The sequence below is a fragment of the Mastigoproctus giganteus genome, chromosome 9, assembly GCF_048544385.1.
Source record: "Mastigoproctus giganteus isolate SK-2022 chromosome 9, ASM4854438v1, whole genome shotgun sequence".
Lineage (NCBI taxonomy): Eukaryota > Metazoa > Arthropoda > Arachnida > Uropygi > Thelyphonidae > Mastigoproctus > Mastigoproctus giganteus.
This window is the reverse complement of record NC_143583.1, coordinates 106848393-106875250: the sequence shown is the minus strand read 5'-3', so window position 1 is coordinate 106875250 and position 26858 is coordinate 106848393. Positions and strand designations below refer to the sequence as shown.

The 26858-nt window shown below is 37.5% G+C and overlaps 1 protein-coding gene across 2 annotated transcripts in view; it reads right to left on the bottom strand.

The window, feature by feature from the left end:
- LOC150080626 (glycerol kinase-like) overlaps positions 1-26858 on the bottom strand; it is a 420206-nt gene that overhangs the window by 200549 nt on the left and 192799 nt on the right. For both annotated transcript variants that reach the window (XM_090381601.1, XM_090381600.1), the window contains exons 8-9: positions 25809-25911; positions 11144-11211 (exon numbers count right to left, since the gene is read on the bottom strand). In XM_090381601.1, coding sequence (XP_090237727.1) covers positions 11144-11211; positions 25809-25911 — 171 coding nt within the window. The remainder of the gene's footprint in view (positions 1-11143; positions 11212-25808; positions 25912-26858) is intronic.

Sequence of the window (26858 nt, the reverse complement as noted above, 5' to 3'; positions counted from 1 at the left end):
TCGTGAATAAGAACAAATTAAAGTTAAAATTAAAAATAAAATTTAACCACATTAGTAATTTAAGATTGAGCCCAGAGGAAGAAGTGCACTTCTCCTTCCGGGCTCAATTTTAAATTAAATGTGGTTAAATTTTATTTTTAATTTGTTCTTATTCATGCTTTGATCTTTCCAATGAACTTCAAAGTAAAATATATAGATAATGAGGTGAGTACTGACAAAATTAAGCTATTGCTATATAATTAATTTCAATGACACATTAAACTATGGTGGTTCGTTCAGATGTCTTTCTCATTACAGTGTCAGAAATGCACAGCAACAAAGAAATAAACTAAATTTGTCTGTGTTCTTGAATGAAAACATTGTTGTAGATTCCAGAAAAGTTCACTAAAAATATAAATTAAAATTGCAAAATCAAATAATGATTTACAAAATTAAACACTACTGTACCTGGTAAAAGAACCATTTCAAATTGCAACAAATATTACTGAAAAGGCACTTACTGCTACTTTTGTAATATTTCAGTAATATTTGTTTAGCACAAAAAAAAAAAAAAAAATCAGACTACCTAATACTAGAATACACAATCCACACTATACCAAAAACTGATATGCATTAAGGAAAAAAAATAACACAAAAGAAAGTTTAAAGGAACTATAATGACAACTTCACCAAAAAAGTGCTGACCATTTACTGCATGAAAATTCCTAAGAGCACATTGCTGTCATGGCATGCTAAATTGGCAAAATGACCGTGGATATAACTTGCTCCTATGCAAGTTACAAAGACAGATTCATCAGAAAACACATCTTAAATATGGTTAATCCAATAACCAGGAACACAATTCAAATAAACTGAAAGATGAAATGTGAATTTCCATGTTGACCAGAGAAAATGAACAGGCCAACTGGAAATGCTAATATGCAACATAAAATTAAAAACCAAGACAAAATTAAAACTACTACATTATAAAATTTAAACAAAATGCAGTACAATTCTGCAATAATTCTGCCAGACATAATAGGAGGGAGTACATGATGAGACCTTTGTCAATCAATTCAGCTGTGCTATTGAAGCAGATGTTAAGTGGGTCAGAAAACTGCTATCTTATGGGAATACGGTGACCAATAGATGAACACTAGCAGCAGGTAGAGTTGAAAGCAATTCTTGCACTGCTTTATTGAGGCAATCATTGATCAGATGGAAGGTTTCTATATAGCTTAAGAGTTGGCAATAATTGATTTATCCATTATTTTAGAAAGAGTAGAAGTACAGTCAGTTCTGCTATAACACGGTACATGTGTTCCTAAAACTTTCCGCATTATCGTATTTTGCACATTAAAAACAATGGGGCTTATGGGAAAAATAGGGATGGGACAGAGCACTCAAAAAAAAAAAAAAAAAATGTTCAGTCTGGTAAGTAAAACATGGAAAAAAAGTTAGAAACCCAATAAAATTGCTAACACAGGTTTAAACAGCTTAAATTTCTAATAAATAAATAAATATTACAGTAAATATAGCACTTTACCTTGACAAGATATGAAGTTTGTTTGATTGATATTTCTGTTAACTGACATTTTCTTTCTTTTTTTTTTTTTTTGGATTGTAAAATTTAAAACAGTAAAAAAGATAAACAATTAATAATGACGCACACAGGACACACAAATTGCACAAGTAAGACAAGTTTATGAAGAGAAGATTCTGAAAATTGCACTAACTTGTATGTCTAATAAATTGTCTGTCGCCCGAGGCTTTTAGCCCTGAATTTTTATTTGATTTAGAAGTTATTTCACCACAGTTATTCTAACACTAACTTACTCGAAACATGAACTTTGATGACAGTAATCCTTTTGCTAACAGTAAATGATATAACAATAGCTGAAGACAGATTTATCTTAGAAATTAGCATTAGAATTAGTAGAGGCATTTGATGCAAGAAAGCAAGCTTATGCAGCATCAGCCAAAAAAAAAAAAAAATAAAAATAAAAAATAAAAATAAATAAAAAAATAACCACTTCCACTTCACCCCTCTGTTCATTCGAAATACCTGTCCAGCTGAGCCTTAAACTTATTTAGGCTATCAACTTCCACGACAAGGGATGGAATTCTATTCCACCAACCAACCACCCGCTGGCTAAAGGCTAATTTCCGCACGTCTATCCTACATCTGTCTTTCCTCAATTTGAATTTATACCCTCTCAGGTGATTATTCTGAGCTAGAGGAAGAATCCCATCAGCATTGAGCATGCTCAAACCATTCAAGGCTTTATACACCTCTATCAGATCACCTTGCTGGTGCCTAGCTCCCAGACACTGTAATTTGCAAAACTTAAGCCTTTCTTCGTAAGAGCACCCCTTTGTTCCATTCACTAATCTTGTTGCCCTTCTCTGTACTCATTCCAGCATCTCTACATTCTTCTTGAAATTAGGCCTCCAGACCTGTATACAGTACTCTAGGTGTGGCCTGACCATTGCCTTATACAAGAGAATAATCACCTCCTTATCCCTGCTAGAAAAATTCCTATATATCATCGACAATACACCATGAGCTACTCTGGCAGCCCATCTGCACTGCTCAGAAAACTTCATATCTGCCTGCACAACCACCCCCAGGTCCCTTTCATTCTCTACCACTGTCAGTGTAGTACCACAGAGTTGATACGTTGCTCTGGGGTTGCTGTTTCCCATATGTAGTACTTTACATTTGTCAATGTTAAACTTCATTTGCCACCTCTCAGCCCAACTGCTCAACCTTTCCAGATCCTGTTGCAGTAGCATAGTGTCAGTAGTGTCCTTGACAATCCTGCCAACCTTCATATTGTCTGCAAACTTGGACATTAAGCTTGATATACCATCATCAATATCATTTATAAATACAGAAAACAATAATGGACCCAATACTGAACCCTGAGGGAGTCCACTAATAACATTAGTCCACGATGAGCAGTGTCCATTGATTACCACTCTCTGTCTTCTCTCCCTCAACCATCCCTTTATCCATAGCAGCAATTTGCCTCCAATGCCACACTGCTCCAATTTGTGCAGCAGTCTTCCATGTGCAACAGTATCAAAAGCCTTTCTAAGATCCAAGTATATAATATCAAAGTTATTCACTGCATCCAGTTCTTTTGTGACTGCATCATAGTATCCAATCAAATTGGTCAGGCAAGACTTCCCCTTAACAAAACCATGCTGTGTTCGAGCTATAACTGAAGTCTTGTCTAGATAATCCTGCAGTGCTTCTTTAACCAGTGCCTCCATTAATTTTCCAGGAACAGAAGTTAAACTAACAGGTCTATAATTACTTGTGTCAGCCTTTGATCCTCCTTTGTGAATTGGGGTCACATTTGCACATCTCCAATCCATGGTTACTTCCCCTGAGTCCAAGGAAGCTCTCATAATTATGCCTAAAGGTTTGCTTACTTCCTTTGCTGCCTCCTTTAATATAACTGGATAGATCCCATCCACCCCAGGTGCCTTTCTTGTATTTATCTTCAACAATTTCTCCTCCACTTTACTCTAGTTATTACAAGATTCTCTAGCTTACTGCCAGAGTTGAATACACCTCTGGCATTCCCCTCGCTGAATAACTCCTCATGTGTGAATGTCGATGCAAAATATTCATTGTTTGTTAGCTACCTGAGCAGGATCATCAACAGTTGACCCATCGATATCAAGTGGACCAATCTGATTCATCCCCTTCCTTCTAGAGTTTACATAAGTAAAGAACTCTTTGCTGTTTTTCTTTGCGTCCCTTGCCAAAGATTTCTCGTAATCTGCCTTCGCCTGCCTAACCTCCTTTGTAACTTGGTTACAGATCAACTTGTATCTATCATAGGCTTCTGTGTCACGTGTTAATTTGTATGTATCCCATGCATTTTTCTTCTCTGCCATATGTCTCATTAGTTCATCTGACATCCACTTAGGCCTAAACCTTGAACAATATTTCTTAGTTGGTATATAAAGCCTAGTAGCTTCCAAGATAAGTTCTTTGAATGCTTCCCAATTTGAATTTGCTGTTGGTAACATTATCAGTTGGTCCTACTGAATAGAATTTAAATACTGTCTCAGTCCATCATAGTCGCCTTTACGAAAGCAATAACCCTTCCCTTTATCCCTAATGGTAGTTACCTCTTTGAGTAAATCCCACTTCAGCACAATGTGATCACTGCCACCTAGTGGTTCATTTACCTGCAGATACTTAATGCATGAAGAATCACTACTGATAATCAAATCAAGAGTATTACTCCCTCTAGTTGCCTCCCGAACATGCTGATGTAGAAAACAATCATCCAATAAATCCACAAAAGCCTTACTAGTGTGTGAGTGACCAGCCCCCAAATTCCAGTCAATATCCGGGAAATTAAAATCCCCCATTATAAGACTCTCTGATTTACTGGCCCATTCTATTTCCCCATACAGTTTCTTATTATACTCATCAGAGTCATTAGGCCTATAGCACACTCCTACTCTCAATTTTGATCTCCCAATGCTTATGTCACACCAAACTGACTCGACACTGCACTGTCCAGCAATGTCGACTGGCTTCACTTCCTTGGATTTTATGTATTTCTTAACTAATAGCATAACCCCCTCCTCCCTTCCTACCCTGTCTATCCTTTCTGTAAACATTGTATTCCCCAAATTCCAGTTCTGCATTCCTTATATCTGTGTGACACCACGTCTCTGAAATCCCCACAATATCTGCCTTTGATGTTTTGAGCAATACCTCAAATTCATCAAATTTATTTAAACTCCTAGCATTGGTGTACACGCAAGTATACATGCACCTGTTCTTTTTCTTAGCTACCCTAACACAACCTATGTGTTTATTTGTACCCCATTGATTCCCAGCAGTCTCTAAAATATCCTGCATCTTATTTTCCAGGATGCGGCTCATTCTAATAGAAGCTGCGGCTCATTCCAAATCTGTGTTTATAAATCAGTTTGTAGAATTTTATTGTTGGAATAAAATAATTAAATCCTATTTAGTTGAATTATATCTTTTTTGGGTCCCTATTTTTTGTAGGCCCTAAGCACAGTACTTAAACTGCCTAATGGAAAAGATGGCCTGGAACCGCCTAAGTATTGACTACACTTACTAAACCCATTAACCACAACTTTCTGTATCTACCTCCTACTTCTATTACATCTTGACCCATGATGATTTCATTGCATCTTCATCTAAATAAAAGGGTGACTTTATTAGCACCTTACTTTTCCTCTAACTCTTGCATTGATGATCTTGGTATATCTCTTACTACCCATCTCACCCAAAGCTTCCCTTAGATTTTGGACAAGAAGAGATTAGAAAAATCTTTACCAATGTGTACTTTCTTATTTCACAAGTGGTATTCCTTCTGCATGGAAATCACATTCAGCCAGTTTCTAAGATTGGTAACAAATCCTTCCAGCAGTCCAATTAGACTTACTGCACTTATCTTAACCTTTTCAAAAATTATAGTAAAATCCATTGCCTGCTACTTCTTGCACTATTTTGAAACAGTCCCTCTGTTTAATAAACACCAATATAGATTCCATTAGTACTGTACCAGTAATATCTTTGCTTATATTTCTCATCTATGGAAGAAATTCCACAGAAAAGTTTGAAGAAACTTAAAAAGTTGCTCTCATAATATTCTAAGACTTTCCTGCTAATCCTATAATTCAGAAAAGAAAATCCTATAAAAACCTACTTTTATGATGCTGGAAAACATACTTCATAATTTCAAAGATAAGGAAGAGTTCAAGGGTTTTATGCTTATCCTGAAATCAAATACATGATATTGCCAACTTTTTAGAACACTATCCAATACAGAGGTCTTAAATTTTCAAAAGAGAAACAACCAAAAAATTACCTTGGAAAATACTGTGAACTACTCCAGAGTAGTAACAAAGAATGGTTTTTCAAGTGGCATTAAGAGTGTGTGGGTGTGTGTGGGGGGGATTAATTGCCAATAAGTTAAGTTGGACAAGAAGGGACCTAAAAAACTTTTTATCTATATTTCTAGCTGTGTAGTGGAATCAATATTTAATTGGGCGAAAGCAGTGCCACCTTAACCACTGAGCTAAATGGGCGCTAAGGGCATCAGCCTTTTAGAGCACCTTCCTCTTTGGCATTTTTCATATTTTCTATTTTGCTGTTTTTATTTACGAACAATAAAATCTATATTTACTTTTAAAATATAAAATATCATTCTCCATCCTCTGCAAAAATGAAAATATAAAATACATTTAACAACATATGCTACCTAGGAAAGTCATTCTACCCAGATAGCAATCAAACTAAAGAAATCACATTACACATAGGACATGCAAAACACAAATTCAATCATATGAAAAAATCCTGGGTAGGGGCAAGCTGAAGTTGGAATTAATAATCATGACATTGGAATGCTATGTTTGGCCTATACTGCTATATGGAGGAGAACCTGAACAATTAAAAAGCAAAAACAGTGGAGGCATTTGAGATGTAATGCCTAAAGGGACAGACAGCCTCCTGACAAGCAGATCTCATGATGAAGTGGTAAGTAACTACCATTGCCTGCACTGAATCCCACCTGGAGAAGTCAGCAGAAGGATAAGCAACTGAGAAGCTGAAAATTGTACATTGGGTCCACTGTGGCCTGGTGTGGAATTCCAGGCAGCAAGAGGTGAGATACCTGTAGTAGAGATCCTACTCAGATCCAAGGGTAAGCCAGGACAAAATTGTATCACAGGGAAATAATGAAAGACTTCTACATATGACAAACAAATACCTAATAAAGACAATACAGAAGAGAAAATTGGCACATACTGGACACATCCTGAGAGAAAAGAAGTATGCAATACCACATACTGTATTGGAGAGAAAGATATTGTATTGGGATCCAGAGGAGGAGGGGACGGGTGGACATAGCAGACACTGTGTATTTGTCAAATAGTTCCTGTGGTTCCAACAAATCTATATTAAGTATTCTCTGATGCTGCACAACTTTACAAAACCAGTCTGTGTGAGTTATGTGAGTAGTGCATTGTTATCATTAGCATCATTGGCATAGCCAAAAAAAAAAAAAAAAAAACCTCTTCCCATTTCACCCATCTGGTCATTCCAAATGTTTGTCCAGTTCAGCCTTAAATTTATTTAAGCTATCAACTTTCACAACAACAGATGGAAGTCTGTTCCAGCAATCAACTACCCACTGGCTAAAGGCAAACTTCCGCACATCTATTCTACAACTGTCTTTCCTCAATTTGAATCTGAGCAAGCAGAAGTATCCCATCAGCGTTGAGCCTACTCAAACCATTCAAGACCTTGTTTTGTTGTTCAACCAATCACTTAGTTTCTGGAAGACGTGATCACCAGGAAGGGACCTCTCACCATCCATCCACGATGTATAAGATAGCAACCCTTGATAGATAACACTCTTATGGCCACCAACACTATGGCCAGCATGAGAGATAAGGTTGCAAGAGGGTAAAGGAATTTGGGTAAAATTTAAGAGTTGCATAACAGGAGATGACAAAAAGGGGAATATTAGAGAAGACCTCCTCCACAGATGAAAAGAAGCAAGGAAACCTAAAGAAGAAAGAGTCCCCTACAGGAGAGAAGGATGCTCACAAGTGAGCAAGGGTAAGGTACAGAGAAAGAACATAAGTGTACAGAGAAAGAACATAAGTGTGCAGTCAAATGCAGGACACTCAGAAACCACACAGAGGTAAATTCCACACTAAGGAAGATCTTGCTATCAGCAGATATCCCACTCCCAGAAGGCACTGGGAGTCAGCAATAGGAGTGGTAATTCACCTAGGGAAAAAAGGTGAAGCCATCCTACTATGCAACAGGGATCTTCAGTATCATCGAAAGCCTCCTGACAAGCAGATCTCATGATGAAGTGGAAAGTAACTACCATTGCCTGCACTGAATCCTACCTACCTGGAGAAGTCAGCAGAAGGATAAACAACTGAGAAGCTGAAAATTGTACATTGGGTCCACTGTGGCCTAGTGTGGAATTCCAGACAGCAAGAGGTGAGATACCTGTAGTAGAGATCCTACTCAGATCCAAGGGTAAGCCAGGACAAAATTGTATCACAGGGAAAGAATCACACATCAAAAAAAGTTCAAGTTCGACAGGATCTAGGTTTCATATGGCACTGCAGTGGCATCAGGGACAGGTATATACACTGATAAGGAATTTGGAATACACTGAGTGATCACTGAATTATGACCGCCTACCTAATATTGTGTTGAGCTACTGTTTGCAAGAATAACAGCCGCTATTCACCTGGACACTGACCTATAGACATCTGAAGATGTCCATAGGAATCAACAGCCATGTTGCCTGCAAGGCTTTCCAGTGTTTGAACAGATGACAATTGTATGCCAATAGGCTTCACTTCGCATTCCAAAACATCTTTAGGTGTTCAATTGGATTGGGGTCAGGCAAATTTGGAGGCCAATTAAGACGGGCGATGTGTTCACTATCACTGTGCACAAGTGATTTGAGGAACACGATGTGTTCCTCAAATCACTTGTGCACAGTGCGGGACTAATGACTTGGTGCCTTATCATCCTGGAAGATCCTGTTTCTGCCTGAAAAAATGCAACATGGCAGTGTACACATGGTCTCCTAAGAGCTGCCGCCAGACCTCACCAGTGAAATGCACCAGGGATTCTAGTACTTGCCAGAAAAATGTGCCCCCCTTTGCTTTCCCCACACATGAAGGCATTTGTCGATGTGTTGCACCAGGTATTTGGACTCATTTGACCAGCACGCTCATTTCCAGTCCTTCAGTGTCCAACCAGCATGTTGTTGACACCACAGCATTCACCACTGATGATGATCTGCAGTGAGGAGAGGGTGTCTCTTGGGTCATCTACTATAGAAACCTATATGTCTGATATGTGGTGCATCATCAATTAGAATACTGTTCTTGCATTCCCCATATTGTATAGTGATGTCAACTGTCGCACAGTGACCTGCTGTTGAGCCCATACAATGAGATACCCTTCACTCACCCTGAATATCCACCTTGTGTAATCCTTTACAGTTCTGTCAGTGGGAGGTGGTTTGACCTATTTGACACCATTCTTTGTACACCTTAACCACAGTGGGCTATGATCAACTGACAAGACATGCCACTTCCAACGTGGAAGCACCCGATGCACGAATCCTTTTGAAACTCTGTAATATTATCTTTTGTTGTTGTTGTTCGGTTTAACGACACAAGGGCTACTAAGGCCAAATTGTGTCTCTTCATCATTAATTGACAAAAAGTATATTGTTAGAGAAATTACATTATATGCTTCCGTACAAACCAATATGTTTTAGATATAATAAAAGTTCTTCAATATTTGCTTCATTTCCTAAGATGCGAGATAAATCAGGTAATATATTCAATTTAGAGAGAGAGAGACTGAAAATTGTTTGACCGGATGGTTGAATGTAAGGGACAATCAACCAGGAAATGACGGACTGTAAGTTGCGTCTGACAGGATGGGCACTGTGGTGGGCTTTCACCCAATAATAGAAAGAGATGAGTATGGTGAGTGTGTCCAATTCTGAGTCTTGCCAGTACCACTTCCTCTCGTCTGTTTCTTCGGAAGCCAGACAGCCACAGCTTTGGATCTTCTTTTATCTGGTAGAGTTTATTGTTAGGGTCACTTTTCCAGGTCTGTGACCATTTATTGTAGCAAGCTTTGCGTATGACAGCCTTAAAATCAGAGAAAGGAACCTGAGGATGTTGTGAGAGAGCGGGTTGAGGATGTTTAGCGGCAAAGTCGGCACTTTCATTTCCCGGAATGCCTGAATGGCCAGGGATCCAGCAAAAACTGTGTAATATCTTTACTATGTCCCATAAGTAAAGATATTAAAGGCTACTTTATCACTTTCACTTGAATGACCAGATGCAAATTACCACTGCTCTAGCATGGAAAGCTGTTTGGTTTTATATACTGCAAGCTATGCAGGATAATCCATTACAGATGGGGTAGTCATAATTCAGTGATCACTTGGTGTGAGTAAGTTGATGTAGACTTCAGGAGGAAGAGGGAGAATACCTGGAATCAAGATACCACCCAGACTCAAGGTAGTCTGGGTCAGCAAGAAGTCACAGAGATAAGGATCCCACAACAAGATGAATACAGACGTCAGCATAGAAGAGTGTCTTAGAGATGGTGAACGTAAATTGCAGGTTCCAGTAAGGAGATGAACCTATCTTTAGGTTGTAGAATTGGTTTATTGAGCTGTAAGAAGAGAAAAGCCATATTGAGCTGGAGAGGAGGTAGAGGTCTGAGCCTTGTCAATAGTGACTGGGGAAGGTGGTGCTGAAGCAGTCAGAGAAAGTTGGTGACGTTGTCTGTTGAACACAACATGTGTAAAAGTGGAAAATGACTGGAAGACATTTTTGTTCTGCTAAAGACATGTTCAGGTCTTAGGGACGATAGATTGAGTGTGATCAGCAGTTGGTTTCTTGGGTCCAACTAAATGTTACATTCATGCATGATCTGATTCCAGTCCTCTTGTTCTCCTCAACAGCAGCAATAGTGTCATGAGAGAGAGAGAGACCTGGGTCCAAAAGCTTCTTTATGGGCCCACAGCCAGTGAGCAGTCATGTGGTTTGTAAGTTTGGAGTAAACTAGGTGGATTGTTATTTGTCAAAGTAACTCAATGTATAAATGAAGTACCTAGAAACAACACCTTTCTTGAAAGAGAAAATGCAGATATTGAGAAATTCTGTCTCCCTGTTCAGCTTGATTGTGTGAGACAGATCATAGAAGACAATAAGAAGGTCAAGAAGCAATTGAACAGAGATGACTTGGAGCATGGCAGTCAACATAGTCCTACATGCTCTGGTCCTTTGAAGGAGCATTAAATGCTGGATCTCATCAAGGTGCCTCTGGTTGATGGCCTTGTCACAGTGGTTTTTCTGTAATGGCATCAAAACATATAATGCAAATAAAATGACAGTTATATAATGACCAAAATTAACTTTTTTGTTTGGAAATTCTTTTATAAGGAAATGTTTTAAATGCAGAATAATACATTAAGCTTAAAGGATACTTGTCAGGAAAAAATAATTTGAACTTCTTAAGCAGAATAATATCCCAAATATCTTGTGAATGGGTTCCACTCTATAATCCTTATCAACTTTTCTTTATACTTACGTATTCTTAGCTTGTCCTCTAGAAAAGCATGACTGTCCAACTAATGCTGCATTCTGATCCCCAAGGCACTACATCAAAAGTGTAATTACATTGTGAAATTAAAATAATTTGTTTTTCACTAACCTAACAGTAAAAATAATTTTGAGTTTGTATAACTAATATGCTTTTAGTGCTAAAGGGTCATTTTAAATATAGCTACATAATAAAGGTAAAAAAGCTTGCATTAATGCATAATTATATTACATATTGTTTTGTGAATACCACCACAAAGGGTTCCCTTACCTGTGCACGCTGAATAAGTAGAATTGTCTCCAAAAGGAGAAGTATACTGCCGTTTATTCTCAGTTGCCACCATCCACATGAACTATTTCAAAGACTGTCACCTCCTCATCAGTGGGCAAGTAGACACACTAAGAATAAGAGCTGAAAATCCATTTGTGTGCTGATTTGCACAACATGAAAGATGTCAAAAGGTGTAAGAAATCATAATTCCATACAGTTTTCAAGAAAAGCTTCAAGCTAGCTTTGTTTGCTTTTCCTATGAAGCTATATTCAAAATACATTAGACTCTCAATTATCTGAGGTCTGGACTATAAAATATTTAAGGGCATAGGCCTCATGCTATGAGGTAGATTGACTAACATATAGGTTAGTGCAAAAGCATCATTTTTACGTAGCCATTTACCAAAGTAGTTAAATTAATTAATTAAATTGGCATCGTTTTGGTTATATATCATATTGTGAAAGCCTTCACAACAAGTTGCCATTGTACTACCTCGAATAAGTAACACTTCACCAGTGGAGAAGACTACTGTTACTTATTCTCAGTGGATACCACCACCCAGACAGCACCTTTTCAAAGCTTGTTGGCTTCGCCTCAGTGGGTGAGTGGGCAGGTACCCGGGTGTTGCAATAGTGACAACCCAGTTATGAAATATAACTTCACAATATGAGTCACTATTGCAACACCAGGGTACCTGCCCACCCACTGAGGAGAAGCCAACAAGCTTTGAAAAGGTGCTGTCTGGGTGGTGGTATCCGCTGAGAATAAGCAACAGTCTTCTCCACTGGTGAAGTGTTACTTATTCGAGGTAGTACAATTCCATGGCAACTCGTTGTGAAGGCATTCACAATAAGATATAACCAAAACGATGCCAATTTAATTAATTAATTTAACTACTTTGGTAAATGGCTACGTAAAAATGATGCTTTTGCACTAACCTATATGTTAGTCTGAGGTCTGGATAAATTAACCAGGGTCTCTACGGCCCACAAAAGTCTAAATTATATGACAAAAAAGAAATGTGTGGAATCTGTTACTGTACTGTTTGTTATTTAGTTTTTAGGAGCATTAGCAACTAAGACCATATTGCTCAGGGAATATGCAGTGGTCATTCCCTTGACCTTTCCGCATCCTCCATATTTGGTGGTGACAGGCTCGAACCCCGGTCTAATCAAGAAGCATGTGACTATGCACTGCTGCTCCTTCCCACCTGGCTACGGAGGTGCCACATGTATTGTTTGTTTACATTTTGTAATATTACTTTACTGGTTTATGGTTAATTTTAACATTCTTCACTGAGGTTTTTCAAATCTGCATCTCTGTGCATCCATCATATTAAAACAGAGACGGATTGCTCTTTCTATGAAACAAAAGTTCAATCATCAATAAGCATGAAAAAGATGCCCAAGTGTCAAGTATAATGAGTCTCCCAACTACATGGAGCAATAACAATATGCTGTTTCAAAATTTATATAATACCATTTACAGGAAAGCAAACAAAGAAAAAAAGGCAATTTCATCATTTTCCTTTTTAAAAAGATTATACATTCATATTAAATTTTTATGTCAAATCGTCAAATCTTTTCACACTGTAGTATACCTTTGTTAAATATGAATATGTCAAGTATGTATATATGTATGTATAATGCAAATAAATTTACATTACTGTCACATTTACGAGTTTTTCTGTCATTCTGTGGATTATCCAAAATTTCGATCCAAGCAAATTTATTTCTGAATCATACTGGATAATAGAGTCTGTCATAATGCTTTAGCACTAATAGTACATTTGATGTATAAATTTTCTGCATAAATATTTCTCTAAAACTAAATGGAAGTTTCTGTTAAAAAAAAAAATTTCTCCTGAAAATAAATTATTTTAATGTGTTTAGAAAATTGAGTAATGGGAGTTGTTCATAATGAATTGATTGAATATGAATTAGACTAATGAAACCACATGGGCATGTTACCAAGAAAATTTTATTACATAAAAAGTGTCATATTAAACCCCATACAAAAGAACTACTTCAGAATTGGTGATATTTCTGGATTCCATTTGAGTTTTAGCAAATGATGCAAGAAAGCAAGCTCATACAGCATCAAACAAAAAAAGAAAAAGAAAAGAAAAGAAAAGAAAAACCCTTTCCATTTCACCTTTTCATTCCCTCTAATTGTTTGTGTTCTTGAATTTATTCAAGCTACCCACTTCTACAACACCAGATGGGAATCTCTTCCAACAATCAACTACTGCTGGCTAATGGCAAATTTCTGCACATCCATCCTGCAACCATCCTTCCTCAATTTGAATTTATGCCCACTCATGTGTATCTTGAGGAATCAATACTTTAACAACTTATTTCAACAGTCCCAGCTTGATAACAAGACTTTGTTTCTTGGAACTGAGGGATTGTTTACTACATTGTGTGCCACAGTTGCAACTCGATTCTGGTAGACCATGCTCTTCTCCAGTGCTCATTGTCCAGCTAGCCCAGAGACAGAGAAAGCAATGAAACTTAGTGATGCAAGACAAATTTAGTGAAACCACCTTGCTTAGAAGCAAGGTGGTTTCACTAAAAGTGAAATTATCTTGCAAACCCTTGAGAAACGCATCTTTGAAGGGTTTTTTTGGAAAATATACCATGGTACATGTTTAAGTGAGTGTACATTAAGAAAAAAATTATCCGAACACTTGTTACATCCATGTTTTCCAGATAGCTAGAAATGAAGTTGCTGGAAGAAAATATTTGGATATCCTCTAAAAAAACAACCTTTGGACAGTATGACACACTCCAATCTTTGGACAGTATGATACACTCCAACCTCCTAGGCAGACACTTTACCAATGAATGATAAGACTGCAGAGGATACAGCTTTCATTTCTCCTGAAAACAGTGATCATCTGAGCTACTGATGTGGGATGTTTGATTGTAACATCTAGCTCTCAGCTGATGCTCCAATTCATCCCTCAGGTGTTCCATAAGGGTCAAATCTAGGCACAAGTCATTCCAACTTTTATAAATTTATATCCATGAACCATATTCAAACAGCAATGGCAGTATGGTACAGGGGCTATATCCTGGTGAAACAAACATGTATCTATATAAAAAATTGCCATATCACAGGGAACATGAATCCAAAATGTTAAGGAAGGCTTTGGCATTCGTGGTTCCAACACAACCACCAAAGCTCCTAAGTAGACCATACCATGAGAAACAGCCTCATACCATAGTTCCATCTCCTTCAGACTTTGTTGTTGAAGCAATGCCCTCTAGCAGCAGTTGTTTTCCAAGCACCCTCTACACCCCATATTCACCCATCTGATTGGAGGGTGTAGTGAGATTCTTCACTCCACAGAACTGATTTTCACTAATCTATGAACCAATTATGGCCTGTTCTTGCACCAAGATGAAACCGTTGATTGCAGCTGGTGATGCTTGGCTTATGCAACACCACTCTTCCACTAAACTGAGGCTGCTGAGCATCGTACAGTGTGTTCATACAGACCTCAACCCCTGTTGATACGTTAAGCACTTAGTTCATATTTTTAAAGGATGTCTGACAAGACTGTCTTACTACCCTTCTGCATTTCCTGTGGCCATGTAGGGTGAGCTTCTAGGTCCTCCTGTGCACTGCTAAATGGTGGAGGTACTGTGATGCTTCCATTACAGTTCATGAATGATCAACTTTATTCTGAATTTAGATAGCGAGATTTTGGAAGTTAATTAATACTTAGTGTCCATAGATTTACCATTCATAACTTGCCGCCATTGTTATAAGATACATTATATCCCGTACTAGATAGCATTAGCTTAGTATAGTATATAATATTATCAATTAATCAGTAAAATTTATTAATCTTGTTAAACTCCATTGTCAATTAAATTGTAATTTTTTGACTAAATACATATAATGACTTAGATTTTACAAACGTAACATTATTAATTAATATGTGATTTGATATGAAGTTATATAACGAAACTCGGAGATAATACTCAATACTGAAAAAAATATATCTATAGATATCTAGTGTTATAACTGTATTGGGATATAAGTTTAGGGTTATAAATTTGTCCTGAAATTGAAATTTTATTGAAATTGAATCGAAATCATAACTCAGACCAGAGCAGCAAAGCAAAAGGCTCAAGCTAATGGGAGTGCTGTGGCTCAGCGGAGAACTGAGGAGGGCAGTTGCCCTCTGAATCACAGCCTTTTAAAATGCATTGCTTGTTTGATGTTTGTGGAGCAATCAGGTATGGGACAGGATATTGCCAAGAGGAATGTCTTCGTCTGTGTGTGCGATGTAAGGAGTGTGAGGAAATCAGGAGACAACTCAGCATTGTTATGGGCCTATATGAGAGCTTGAAGGACAGGGTGGATGCCCACGAAGGATCTAAATTGAGGGGCACATCAAGCTCTCAACTGCCCACATCAACGCCAGAGCTTGCACTTGATCATCACACAACACAGCGGCAATCCCCAAGGCAGAATGCACTGATCCCACAGGAACCAGTAGTTGTCGGCGACTCTATTGTCAGGGAAATGGGAAACATGGTATGTAAAAGGGATAGGTGGAACAGGACTAGGGTATGTCTGCCAGGGGCAAAGGTTAATGACAGTGTAGAGCAGATATCATCTTTTAAGGGCACAAAAGGTGATACTGTTGTACACATTGGCATTAATGATATTAAGAGTAGGAGATTGGCAGAATTACTTAACAAGTAATTCTGCCAATTGGATACTATGAGCAGAAGCCTGAAAAACAAGATGCATGGTATTTCAGAAACTGCTGGGAGCCATTGCGGTACAAGTAAACACATGGGTTGTGTTAGGGTAGCTAAGAATAGAAACAGGTGCAGGTATACTTGCGTGTACACCAATGCTAGGAGTTTAGTAAATAAATTTGATGAATTTGAGGTATTGCTCAAAACATCGAAGGCAGATATTGTTGGGATATCAGAGACGTGGTGTCACACAGATATAAGGGATGCAGAACTGCAATTTGGGGAGTACAACGTCTACAGAAAGGATAGACAGGATAGGAAGGGAGGAGGGGTTATGCTATTAGTTAAGAAACACATAAAAACCAAGGAAGTGAAGCCAGTCGACATCGCTGGACAGTGCAGTGTGGAGTCAGTTTGGTGTGACATAAACATTGGGAGATCAAAATTGAGAGTAGGAGTGTGCTATAGGCCTAATGACTCTGATGAGTATAATAAGGAACTGTACAGGGAAATAGAGTGGGCCAGTAAATCAGAGTGTCTTATAATGGGAGATTTTAATTTCCCAGATATTGACTGGAATTTGGGGGCTGGTTAACTCACACACTAGCAGGACTTTTGTGGATTTATTGGACGATTGTTTTCTACATCAGCATGTTCGGGAGGCAACTAGAGGGAGTAATACTCTTGATTTGATTATCAGCAGTGATTCTTCATGCATTAAGAATCTGCAGATAAATGAACCACTAGGTGGCAGTGATCACAGTGTGCTGAAGTGGGATTTACTCAAAGAGGTAACTACCATTTGGGGTAAAGGGAAGGGTTATTGCTTCCGTAAAGGCAACTACGATGGACTGAGACAGTATTTAAATTCTATACAGTGGGACCAACTGATGATGTTACCAACAGCAAATTCAAAATGGGAAGCATTCAAAGAACTTATCTTGGAAGCTACTAGGCTTTACATACCAACTAAGAAATATTGTTCAAGGTTTAGGCCAAAATGGATGTCAGATGAACTAATGAGGCATATGGCAGAGAAGAAAAATGCATGGGATACATACAAATTAACACATGACACAGAAGCCTATGATAGATACAAGTTGATATGCAACCAAGTTACAAAGGAGGTTAGGCAGGCGAAGGCAGATTACGAGAGATGCAAAGAAAAACAGCAAAGAGTTCTTTACTTATGTAAACTCTAGAAGGTAAGGGGATGAATCAGATTGGTCCACTTGATATTGATGGGTCAAGTGTTGATGATCCTGCTCAGGTAGCTAACAAACTAAATGAATATTTTGCATCGACATTCACACATGAGGAGTTATTCAGCGAGGGGAATGCCAGAGGTGTATTCAACTCTAGAAGTAAGCTACAGAATCTTGAAATAACTGGGAGTAAAGTGGAGGAGAAACTGTTGAAGATAAACACAAGAAAGGCACCCGGGGTGGATGGGATCTATCCAGTTATATTAAAGGAGGCAGCAAAGGAAGTAAGCAAACCCTTAGCCATAATTATGAGAGCTTCCTTGGACTCAGGGGAGGTACCCATAGACTGGAAATGTGCAAATGTGACCCCAATTCACAAAGGAGGATCAAAGGCTGACACAAGTAATTATAGACCTGTGAGCTTAACTTCTGTTCCAGGAAAATTAATGGAGGCACTGGTTAAAGAAGCACTGCAGGATCATTTAGACAAGACTTCAGTTATAGCTCAGACACAGCATGGTTTTGTTAAGGGGAAGTCTTGCCTGACCAACTTGATTGGATACTATGATGCAGTCACGAAAGAACTGGATGCAGGGAATAACTTTGATATTATATACTTGGATCTTAGAAAGGCTTTTGATACTGTTGCACATGGAAGACTGCTACACAAATTGGAGCACTGTGACATTGGAGCACTGTGACATTGGAGGCAAATTGCTGCTATGGATAAAGGGGTGGTTGAGGGGGAGAAGACAGAGAGTGGTAATCAATGGACACTGCTCATCGTGGGCTGATGTTATTAGTGGAGTCCCTCAGGGCTCAGTGTTGGGTCCATTATTGTTTTCTGTATTTATAAATGATATTGATGATGGTATATCGGGCTTAATGTCCAAGTTTGCAGACGATACAAAGGTTGGCAGGGTTGTCAAGGACACTACTGACACTATGCTGCTGTAACAGGATCTGGAAAGGTTGAGCAGATGGGCTGAGAGGTGGCAAATGAAGTTTAACATTGACAAATGTAAAGTACTACACATGGGAAACAGCAACCCCAGAGCAACGTATCAACTCTGTGGTACACTGACAGTGGTAGAGAATGAAAGGGACTTGGGGGTGGTTGTGCAGGCAGATATGAAGTTCTCTGAGCAGTGCAGACGGGCTGCAAGAGTAGCTCATGGAGTATTGTCAATGATATACAGGAATTTTTCCAGCAGGGATAAGGAGGTGATTATTCCATTGTATAAGGTGATGGTCAGGCCACACCTAGAGTACTGTATACAGGTCTGGAGGCCTCATTTCAAGAAGGATGTAGAGCTGCTGGAACGAGTACAGAGAAGGGCAACAAGATTAGTGAATGGAACAAAGGGGTGCTCTTACGAAGAAAGGCTTAAGTTTTGCAAATTACAGTGTCTGGAGACTAGGCACCAGCGAGGTGATCTGATAGAGGTGTATAAAGCCTTGAATGGTTTAAGCATGCTCAATGCTGATGGGATTCTTCCTCTAGCTCAGAAAAATCACCTGAGAGGGCATAAATTCAAATTGAGGAAAGACAGATGTAGGATAGATGTGCGGAAATTTGTCTTTAGCCAGCGGGTGGTTGGTTGGTGGAACAGACTTCCATCCCTTATAGTGGAGGTTGATAGCCTAAATAAGTTTAAGGCTCAGCTGGACAGGTATTTTGAACGAACAGAGGGGTGAAGTGGAAGTGGGTTTTTTTTTTTTTTTTTTTGGCTGATGCTGCATAAGCTTGCTTTCTTGCATCAAATGCCTCTACTAATGCTAATGCTAATGCTAAAAGTACAGGTCACTGTTGAAAAAAAAGCCATGAATTAGGGTTGAATTTTAAAGTATCTGCAATTCTGCCAAGACACGATAGGAGGGAGTATATGATGAGAGCCTTGTCGATCAATTTGGCCCTGGAAAGATTGTGCAAGACTCAAGGGGAAGAATTTTTTTCAGCCTGATCTGTATTTGTTAACAGGAGAGACTGCTTCTACAGGGATGGGATACACTTAAATAGAAAGGGTGCAAGAATATTTGCTGATGCTATCGAGGCAGTGTTAGGTGGGTTGGAAAACTGCTAGCTTGGGGGGATACAAGGACTAACAGATTAACAATAGCCGCTGGCAAAGGTGAAAGTGATTCTTGCACTGCTTCTACTGAAATGAGCAGCAGCCTGGAAAACAAGATGCAGGGTATTTCAGAGACTGCTGGGAGTCATTGCAGTACAAGGAAACACGAGTTGTGTTAGGGTAGCTAAGAATAGGAAAAGTTGCATGTATACTTGCGTGTACACCAATGCTAGGTGTTTGGTAAATAAATTTGATGAATTTTTGATGAGGTAATGCTCAAAACATCAAAGGCAGATATTGCTGGGATATCAGAGACGTGGTGTCACACAGATATAAGGAATGCAGAACTGGAATTTGGGGAGTACAATGTGTACAGGAAGGATAGACAGGATAGGAAGGGAGGAGAGGTTATGCTTACAAAGCATAACTTCATAAGGGTTGCACTTACGAAGAAAGGCTTACGTTTTGCAGATTACGGTGTCTGGAGATTAGGCACCTGCGAGGTGATCTGATTGAGGTGTATAAAGCCTTGAATTGTTTGAGCATACTCAATGCTAATGGGATTCTTCCTCTTGCTCAGAATGATCAACTGAGAGGGCATAAATTCAAATTGAGGAAAGACAGTTGTAGGATAGATGTGCGGAAGTTTGCTTTAGCCAGCAGGTAGTTGATTGGTAGAACAGATTTCCATCTTTTGTTGTGGAAGTTGATAGCCTAAATAAATTTAAGGCTGAGCTGGACAGGTATTTGGAACGAATGGAGGGGTGAAATGGGAGCGGGTTTTCTTTGGTTGATGCTGCATAAGCTTGCTTTCTTGCATCATATGCCTCTACTAATGCTAATGCTAACTTTGGATGATGAAGGCTATCAGAAATTGCACAAATCAACAAGCAAGGCAACATTTAACAATAATATCCCTCTCAAAATTGGCAAGTTCAGATCTATATGCTATGATAAGAACAACTAACTTGTGTGGCTTACATCATACATCCTTCTTACAAATCAACTGTTTTTTCTAATGGGCTATGAAAACAGGAGTATTTTTGGATAGCACTATATATTGCCAGTGTAATTAGTGGAAGTCCTCAAAACTATTTATTTAAATCTGAAGTACCTGAAAAGGTAAACAGCTCAACTTCTAACTTTTTCACAAATGCTGTTTCTATGCTTTCTATGGAATTATGTGTAGTAAACCTCCTGTTCTTCCTGACTCAGGCAGTTCATTACATGAAGAAATGTGGGAATGCTTTTGAATTCTTTTTCTGTCATTTATTCACATGACCTGTTAAGGATTTGCTCTCTACAGAGTTGCAGAGAAAGTATGCAGTTTATTTTCTGATGGTGATCTATACGAAATAGGTAATATTTTTTGCCTCCAGGTGTTCAAGGAAATTGACTTAGCCCTCAATGCCTGCTGAACTCATTTTCAATAGGTGGAGAACGTGGATATTTGTTGCATTATACTATGCAAAAAATTTTGAATAGCTTAACTGAAGAGGATGTCTCTTCAATAAGCAACTGCTGCTGAAGAAATCAATCCACAACAATCTCTCATTCACTGCTGCTCACTTTTTACACTTACCAGATGTTGTTACATCACTTGAAATAAGGAGCGACATATAAGTAAACAATATGGGAATCTCATTTTCTCAAAACTTGATATTACAACACGTTGGACAGACAACTTGTGTAATTGAGACCTGCTAATATTCATAGAAATCGGACAAATGCTAACTTATTGTGATTTTCTGTTGTACATTAATCGATGTCCTCATTTTGAATTAAATTTTTAAATTTTAAAAAAAAATTTTATTCTAAAATCTCAAGAGGAAATTTCATGCAGATTTTTTTTTTATGAGGACTTTTCAATAAGCAAAAAGTCCTCATCACGCTTCAGGTAATTATCTCCTTTTATATCTTTTTATTTGCCATGCATGGATTTAAGGTTAAAGCATTCTTTCATTCTTTTGTCCTGTTACAAGGTTCATCTGCCTTTAGGCAGGTCTTCCAATACTATTTCCATCTATTCTAATTATACCATACCTGGATGCAGTTATTCCTGAAGAACTGAAAAACTTGAAAATCTCAGGTAAGAGAATTCCTGATTTAAATTTTATAAAATATCTGTATTTATAACATTATTAATGTATACAAATAAAAAAAATAAAAAAAATAAAAAATTCTGCTTGAAATTTCTACTTGAGATCTTAGAATTTAAAAAAAATATTTAAATAAAAATTTAATTTAAAAAAAAAGTTAATTCTCTCTCTCTCGCTCTCTCTCTCTAAAAATATTTTCTCTGGTAAAAAGCAGTTTCAATTTAATAAATTTTTAAATTTTAAAAATTCTTGTTATTATATGTAACAAATGATAGCAATTATCTGCTTTTTTAGATTAAGAATGCTATTTTGTGAAACAATAATTTCATGTATTAACAATTAGTTTAAAATAAAGTCTTACATGCTCTTTTCTGAAGTTTTATAACCTATTTTAAATTCTTCATGCTTTGCCGGCTATTTCAGCATTACTGCTTCTTCATCAGAGAGTGGTGCCTCCGTAGCCAGGAGCAGCAGTGCATAGCACATGCTTCTTGATTAGACCGGGGTTTGAGCCCATCACCACCAAATATGGAAGATGCAGAAAGGTCAGGAAATGACCACCGCATATCCCCGGAGCAATATGGCCTTAGTTGCTAATGCTCCTAAAAGCCAAATAAACAAACAAACAAATCATCAGAGAGTGAGTGAGCACCTTTTCTCGATACTAACAAAACTTGTGCATGAAGTAGCATTTTGAGAAATACTGTGTGGTGTTCACAAAAATATAAAGTGAACTACATGCAAATAAAAGATACATGTTCATTCAAGCACCATATTGTGCCTCTGTCAACTATCCTGCCAGTACTAAGACTCCAGGAAAGGAAATTGATGTTTTACACGAACAGAGTACACCTTACCTTATATTTCAATTTCCTACTAGCCCTTTTGACTAAATTTTTAAATCCTTATTAGATTACCGACACTGGATCTAAATGATTTTCAGGAAAATAAAACTTTCCTGAAACTAATATATTATTATATGTTCAGCCACAACAAATATGTGGTTTAGCCAAAACAAATTCATAGTTGTTACACTGGACTGTAGAATGCATTACTGAAAGATATATTTCTGTTTGATTCTTTAAATAATGACTTTTCCATTAACATATATTTCAGTTTAATAGACAAAAAAAAAAAAAAAAAAACAGACACCACAGCTTTAGGCAGCACTACAAGAGAAAGCATATGCAGTTTTGCTATTGGTATAACTGTTTGTCAGCTCACATAGCACTCAATGGCTTTTTTTAATTATTTTTTTCCAATTAAGATTGTAAATCCATGCAAATAATAACAAATATGCATAACCTAAAGAAACCTGCATAACTGGCACTTTTTCTGTGATTTCTGCTTTTCTACTCAGTCCAACACAGAAGAATTTTCCAATAGCCATATTCATTTTATTTTGCCACTGAATATTCTAGAAATCTTTGTTAGTTGTTTTACAAACACTAAAAATTCAGGATCACATTAAGTCTATTATTGATAATTATATGTAATACTGAAAAACATTAATTTAAAATTAGTGAGTGCATCTCATAGGCAATGATTAAGGTGTGCGCTCTTTATACTTTATATAAAGTATAAAGAGAGCATAATGACTGGTAGCACATCCAGTCATTATGCTCTCTGGTTTCATGTAATGGAAGGGTTCATCCACCATACAACTGTTGAAGCACACGGGTTTTCCAATTAACATTTAGCTTACTGTCAGTCACGATATTTTTTTTTTTTTTTGTAGTTGTTGGCGCATCGGCTTCTGTGGCCATATTGCACCTCCCAAGGTTTTTGCAGTACTTTGATCCAAGCCCGAGGCGGGAATCGAACCCGCGACCTTTGGGTTGCCGGGCAGGTACTTTACCCATTCGGCTAGCCTGGTCGGCCCAGTCACGATAATAATGGAGGTGATATTCAGAAATTCCCAAAGAGAGGTGAGTGATAAAAATTTCTAAACCACATCAATAGTAATGAGAAATATGTTTTCAATATAAAAAACGCATTTTTCAGTTGTGTTCATAATAGAATGAAAGTAAATTCATAGTAGATGGAAAGCAAGTAAATAGATTCAAACAAACAAATAATTCTGAATTATTTCTTGCCAAATTTTAAGATTATAAAAGAGGTAATGTTTTACCCTATTAACTAAGTGCACATGTGAAGAACAGAAAAATACTGGCACTACCAGTTATGGGTTAAAAGACACATGGATATAGAGCAGTTTGATGAAAGACATAAAGAACTTGCAACTTCTAGATAGAAACATGGCCATTCTTACTTAACCTTCCATAAAGTTTTATTAATTTCTTTAGAAAATACTATAATCTGCTTTTTACATAAGAGCATGTACATACCGTATTTCTTCAGTTCTAAGACTCCATCAATTGCAAGATGCACCTTATAATTTCAGTACCTTAATTTCAGAAAAAAAGCTTTGATTCTAAGAAAAAATAAATAAATAAAATAAAACACTAAAATAAATCTAACAAATATTTTTATTATAATAGAATTAAATTTACTAACAACAATAGTACCGGCATTTATCAGTAGGTATGTTATTCATCACTTCCTTCTGAATCTTTTGAGCCGTCGATATCTGCATCTGAATCAATATCAGAGTCTACTTCACATTCAGGGTCAGATTCTTCTGAGCCGTCGTTATCTTCATTATCCCATAATATATCATCTTCTGAGCCATTAAGGGCATTGGTGATGCAACATTTTTTAAATGAGTGTTTGACTATTCTGGGATCAGCTTCCAAGCTGTTGATACCCATTCTGCCAATTTTGATGCTGGCGCTTTCTAATTTTTCTGGAAGATGTCAGTGGAAGGTTGTCGGTCAACAGCCAGGATTCATATTCCTTTCTCAAGTAATCCTTAAATGGTTTGTTGACTGAAACGTCGAGTAGCTGCAGTTGGCTAGTCATGCCACCAGGAATCACAACCAAGTCACCACATTTTTGCACTATTTTATTTTTGACCCGTTCAGACAAAGGTCCACGAAATGCATCAAGTACTAGCATGCTAGGTGGGTTACGAAAACTTCCAGGACATCTATTCCACACAACATTTAGGAAGTCTTCCATAAGCTCTGCCGACATCCATCCATTTTTTTGTGTATGCACAATAACACCTTTGGGGAAAATTTCATTCTTCGGTATGGTTTTTCAATTTAAAATTAAATATGGTGGCAACTTTTGACCATCAGCGGTGATGCATAGCATCACAGTGATACACTGCTTTTCGTAGCCCGTGCTTATAATCTTGATTTCTTTAGCACCTTTAGCATTGATAGTGTAATTTCAAAGCATATCAAAGAAGACTGGGGTTTCATCAGCATTTCCAATTTGATTAAATTCATAGTTTCTTTTTTTCCTTAATTTCATCATCTATTGCTGAAAGTTAATCAACTTCTGTTGAAAGACTGCAGGAATTTTTTGACAGATAGATGTTTGGCACCTTAACAATAATCCACTACAATGCACGAGTCTGTCGCACCAGCCATGACTGCCTTTAAAAATGATTTTCTCTATTCCGAGAGACTTGGCAATTTCTCCGGCTTTAAATTGCATGGCTTGTTGAGTGATGGGTAATCCTTTTGCGCATGTCTCCATTACAAAACATATCACAGCTTCATCGACTTGTGGAAATCTTCCTTTCTTAGGCCCTGTAAAGCACTTGGTTGTTGCTTTGCACAAAAATATGGAATTGCGATCATTTCTCCAACAACAAACATTTACTTCACTAATGTCAAAATGTCAACCTGCAGCTCTATTTCCATGTTCTTTTGCATACACAATAACTTTTAATTTCAATGCAGCTTCGTAGTGCAATCTTTTTGACATTTTAATGTGCAATAAGGGATCAAAATTAACGAAATACAGTAACTCCACTTCTTACATACTTTCAAAGATACAAACAAAACTTCCTAGTTTACACTGAGTGAGCTCCACTATAATGAAATAACGGTGGCTTCACATTTCAAAAGCACATGAAATCACTCACACCACTTTATTCTCCAATGGAACTGGAGAATGCGATAACAGTCAAACTTGGAGGCGAGGTTTCCACGTAAAAACAAAACGTGTGGTGATGTGCAAAATGCGGGAAAATTAAAAAAAAACTGCAATTGTAAGACGTCATCAATTCTAAGATGCACCCCATTTTTAAAGACGTTTATAGGGAAAAAAAAGTGTCTTAGAATCGAAGAAATACGGTAAGTTTTTACATAACAGCTCCCAAAAAAAAGTGACACATCCCTCCCCTTAAGTAATGTATAAAATAACTTACTCCCGATATGGGTATTCCTTTTAATGGTCCACTTTCCATGCAGCCATAAATTTCTGAGCAACACCTTATCTCTGGTAAAATTGATGATGGAATATCAAAGAAACTAAAATGAAAAAGGATACTTCTTTTTCTTTACTAAATTAAAGACCAGCTTAAAAAATTTCAAAAAAAAAAAAATTACAATTTAACTTTTAATAATGAATTCAGTGTATTGAGAACAAAGTTGTTAATCAAAAAATTGATCAAAGCTAAGCTTACCTTTAACTTGGCAGTAGTATTGTTGCCAAGTAGTATTACTCCCTTTTCCAAAATGAGGGATATCAGTCTCCTTACAGGCCCCAAATTTCAAATTTAATATTTGAAAAAAAAAGTATTTGGTGTTTTGAACTGTATTCTAAGTGTAACATACTAAAAACACAATTCAAAATTTTAGTGCTTGACACTTTACAAGTAGATTATAATGCTTATAATTTTGATTTTCTATTTTTTTTTTTAATAATTGAAAATTTTTTGAGTTTTTTGCTATTAAAAATACTTGATGTTTTAATGAAATAAAAAGTTTATCACTGACAAACTCAGTGAAATCACTTACTTGTTGCAGGTATGACCAACAGATGTGAAACAGTGTGGCACAATGATGTCCACGAAAACAGAGTTTGCTACGAAGGAGCAGAAAACATCGAGGGAACAGAAATGCCACATGGTAAATCTGCATGTCGGACAGACAACTTATGTGATCGAGACCCGCTAATAGTCTGACGGTGGCTTTTCGTCTATACCGTCTTCAAAGGGGAAGCGAACACGTGTCGAAGGCTGTATATATATATAGCCCTGACATGTTCCACTGTCGTATTTAAAAAGCTTGGGGGGGGATATGTAGGCAGGTCTCAATCACATAAGTTGTATGTCCAACATGTCTAGTAAAGTTTCGAGACAACAGGATTCCCATAATGTTTTTATACAATGGCAAATCTGCATGTGAAATCCACCAATCTCGGCAAGGGGTTTGTTTACATACTGCCCTTGACAGAGCTCTGATCTTATGACACT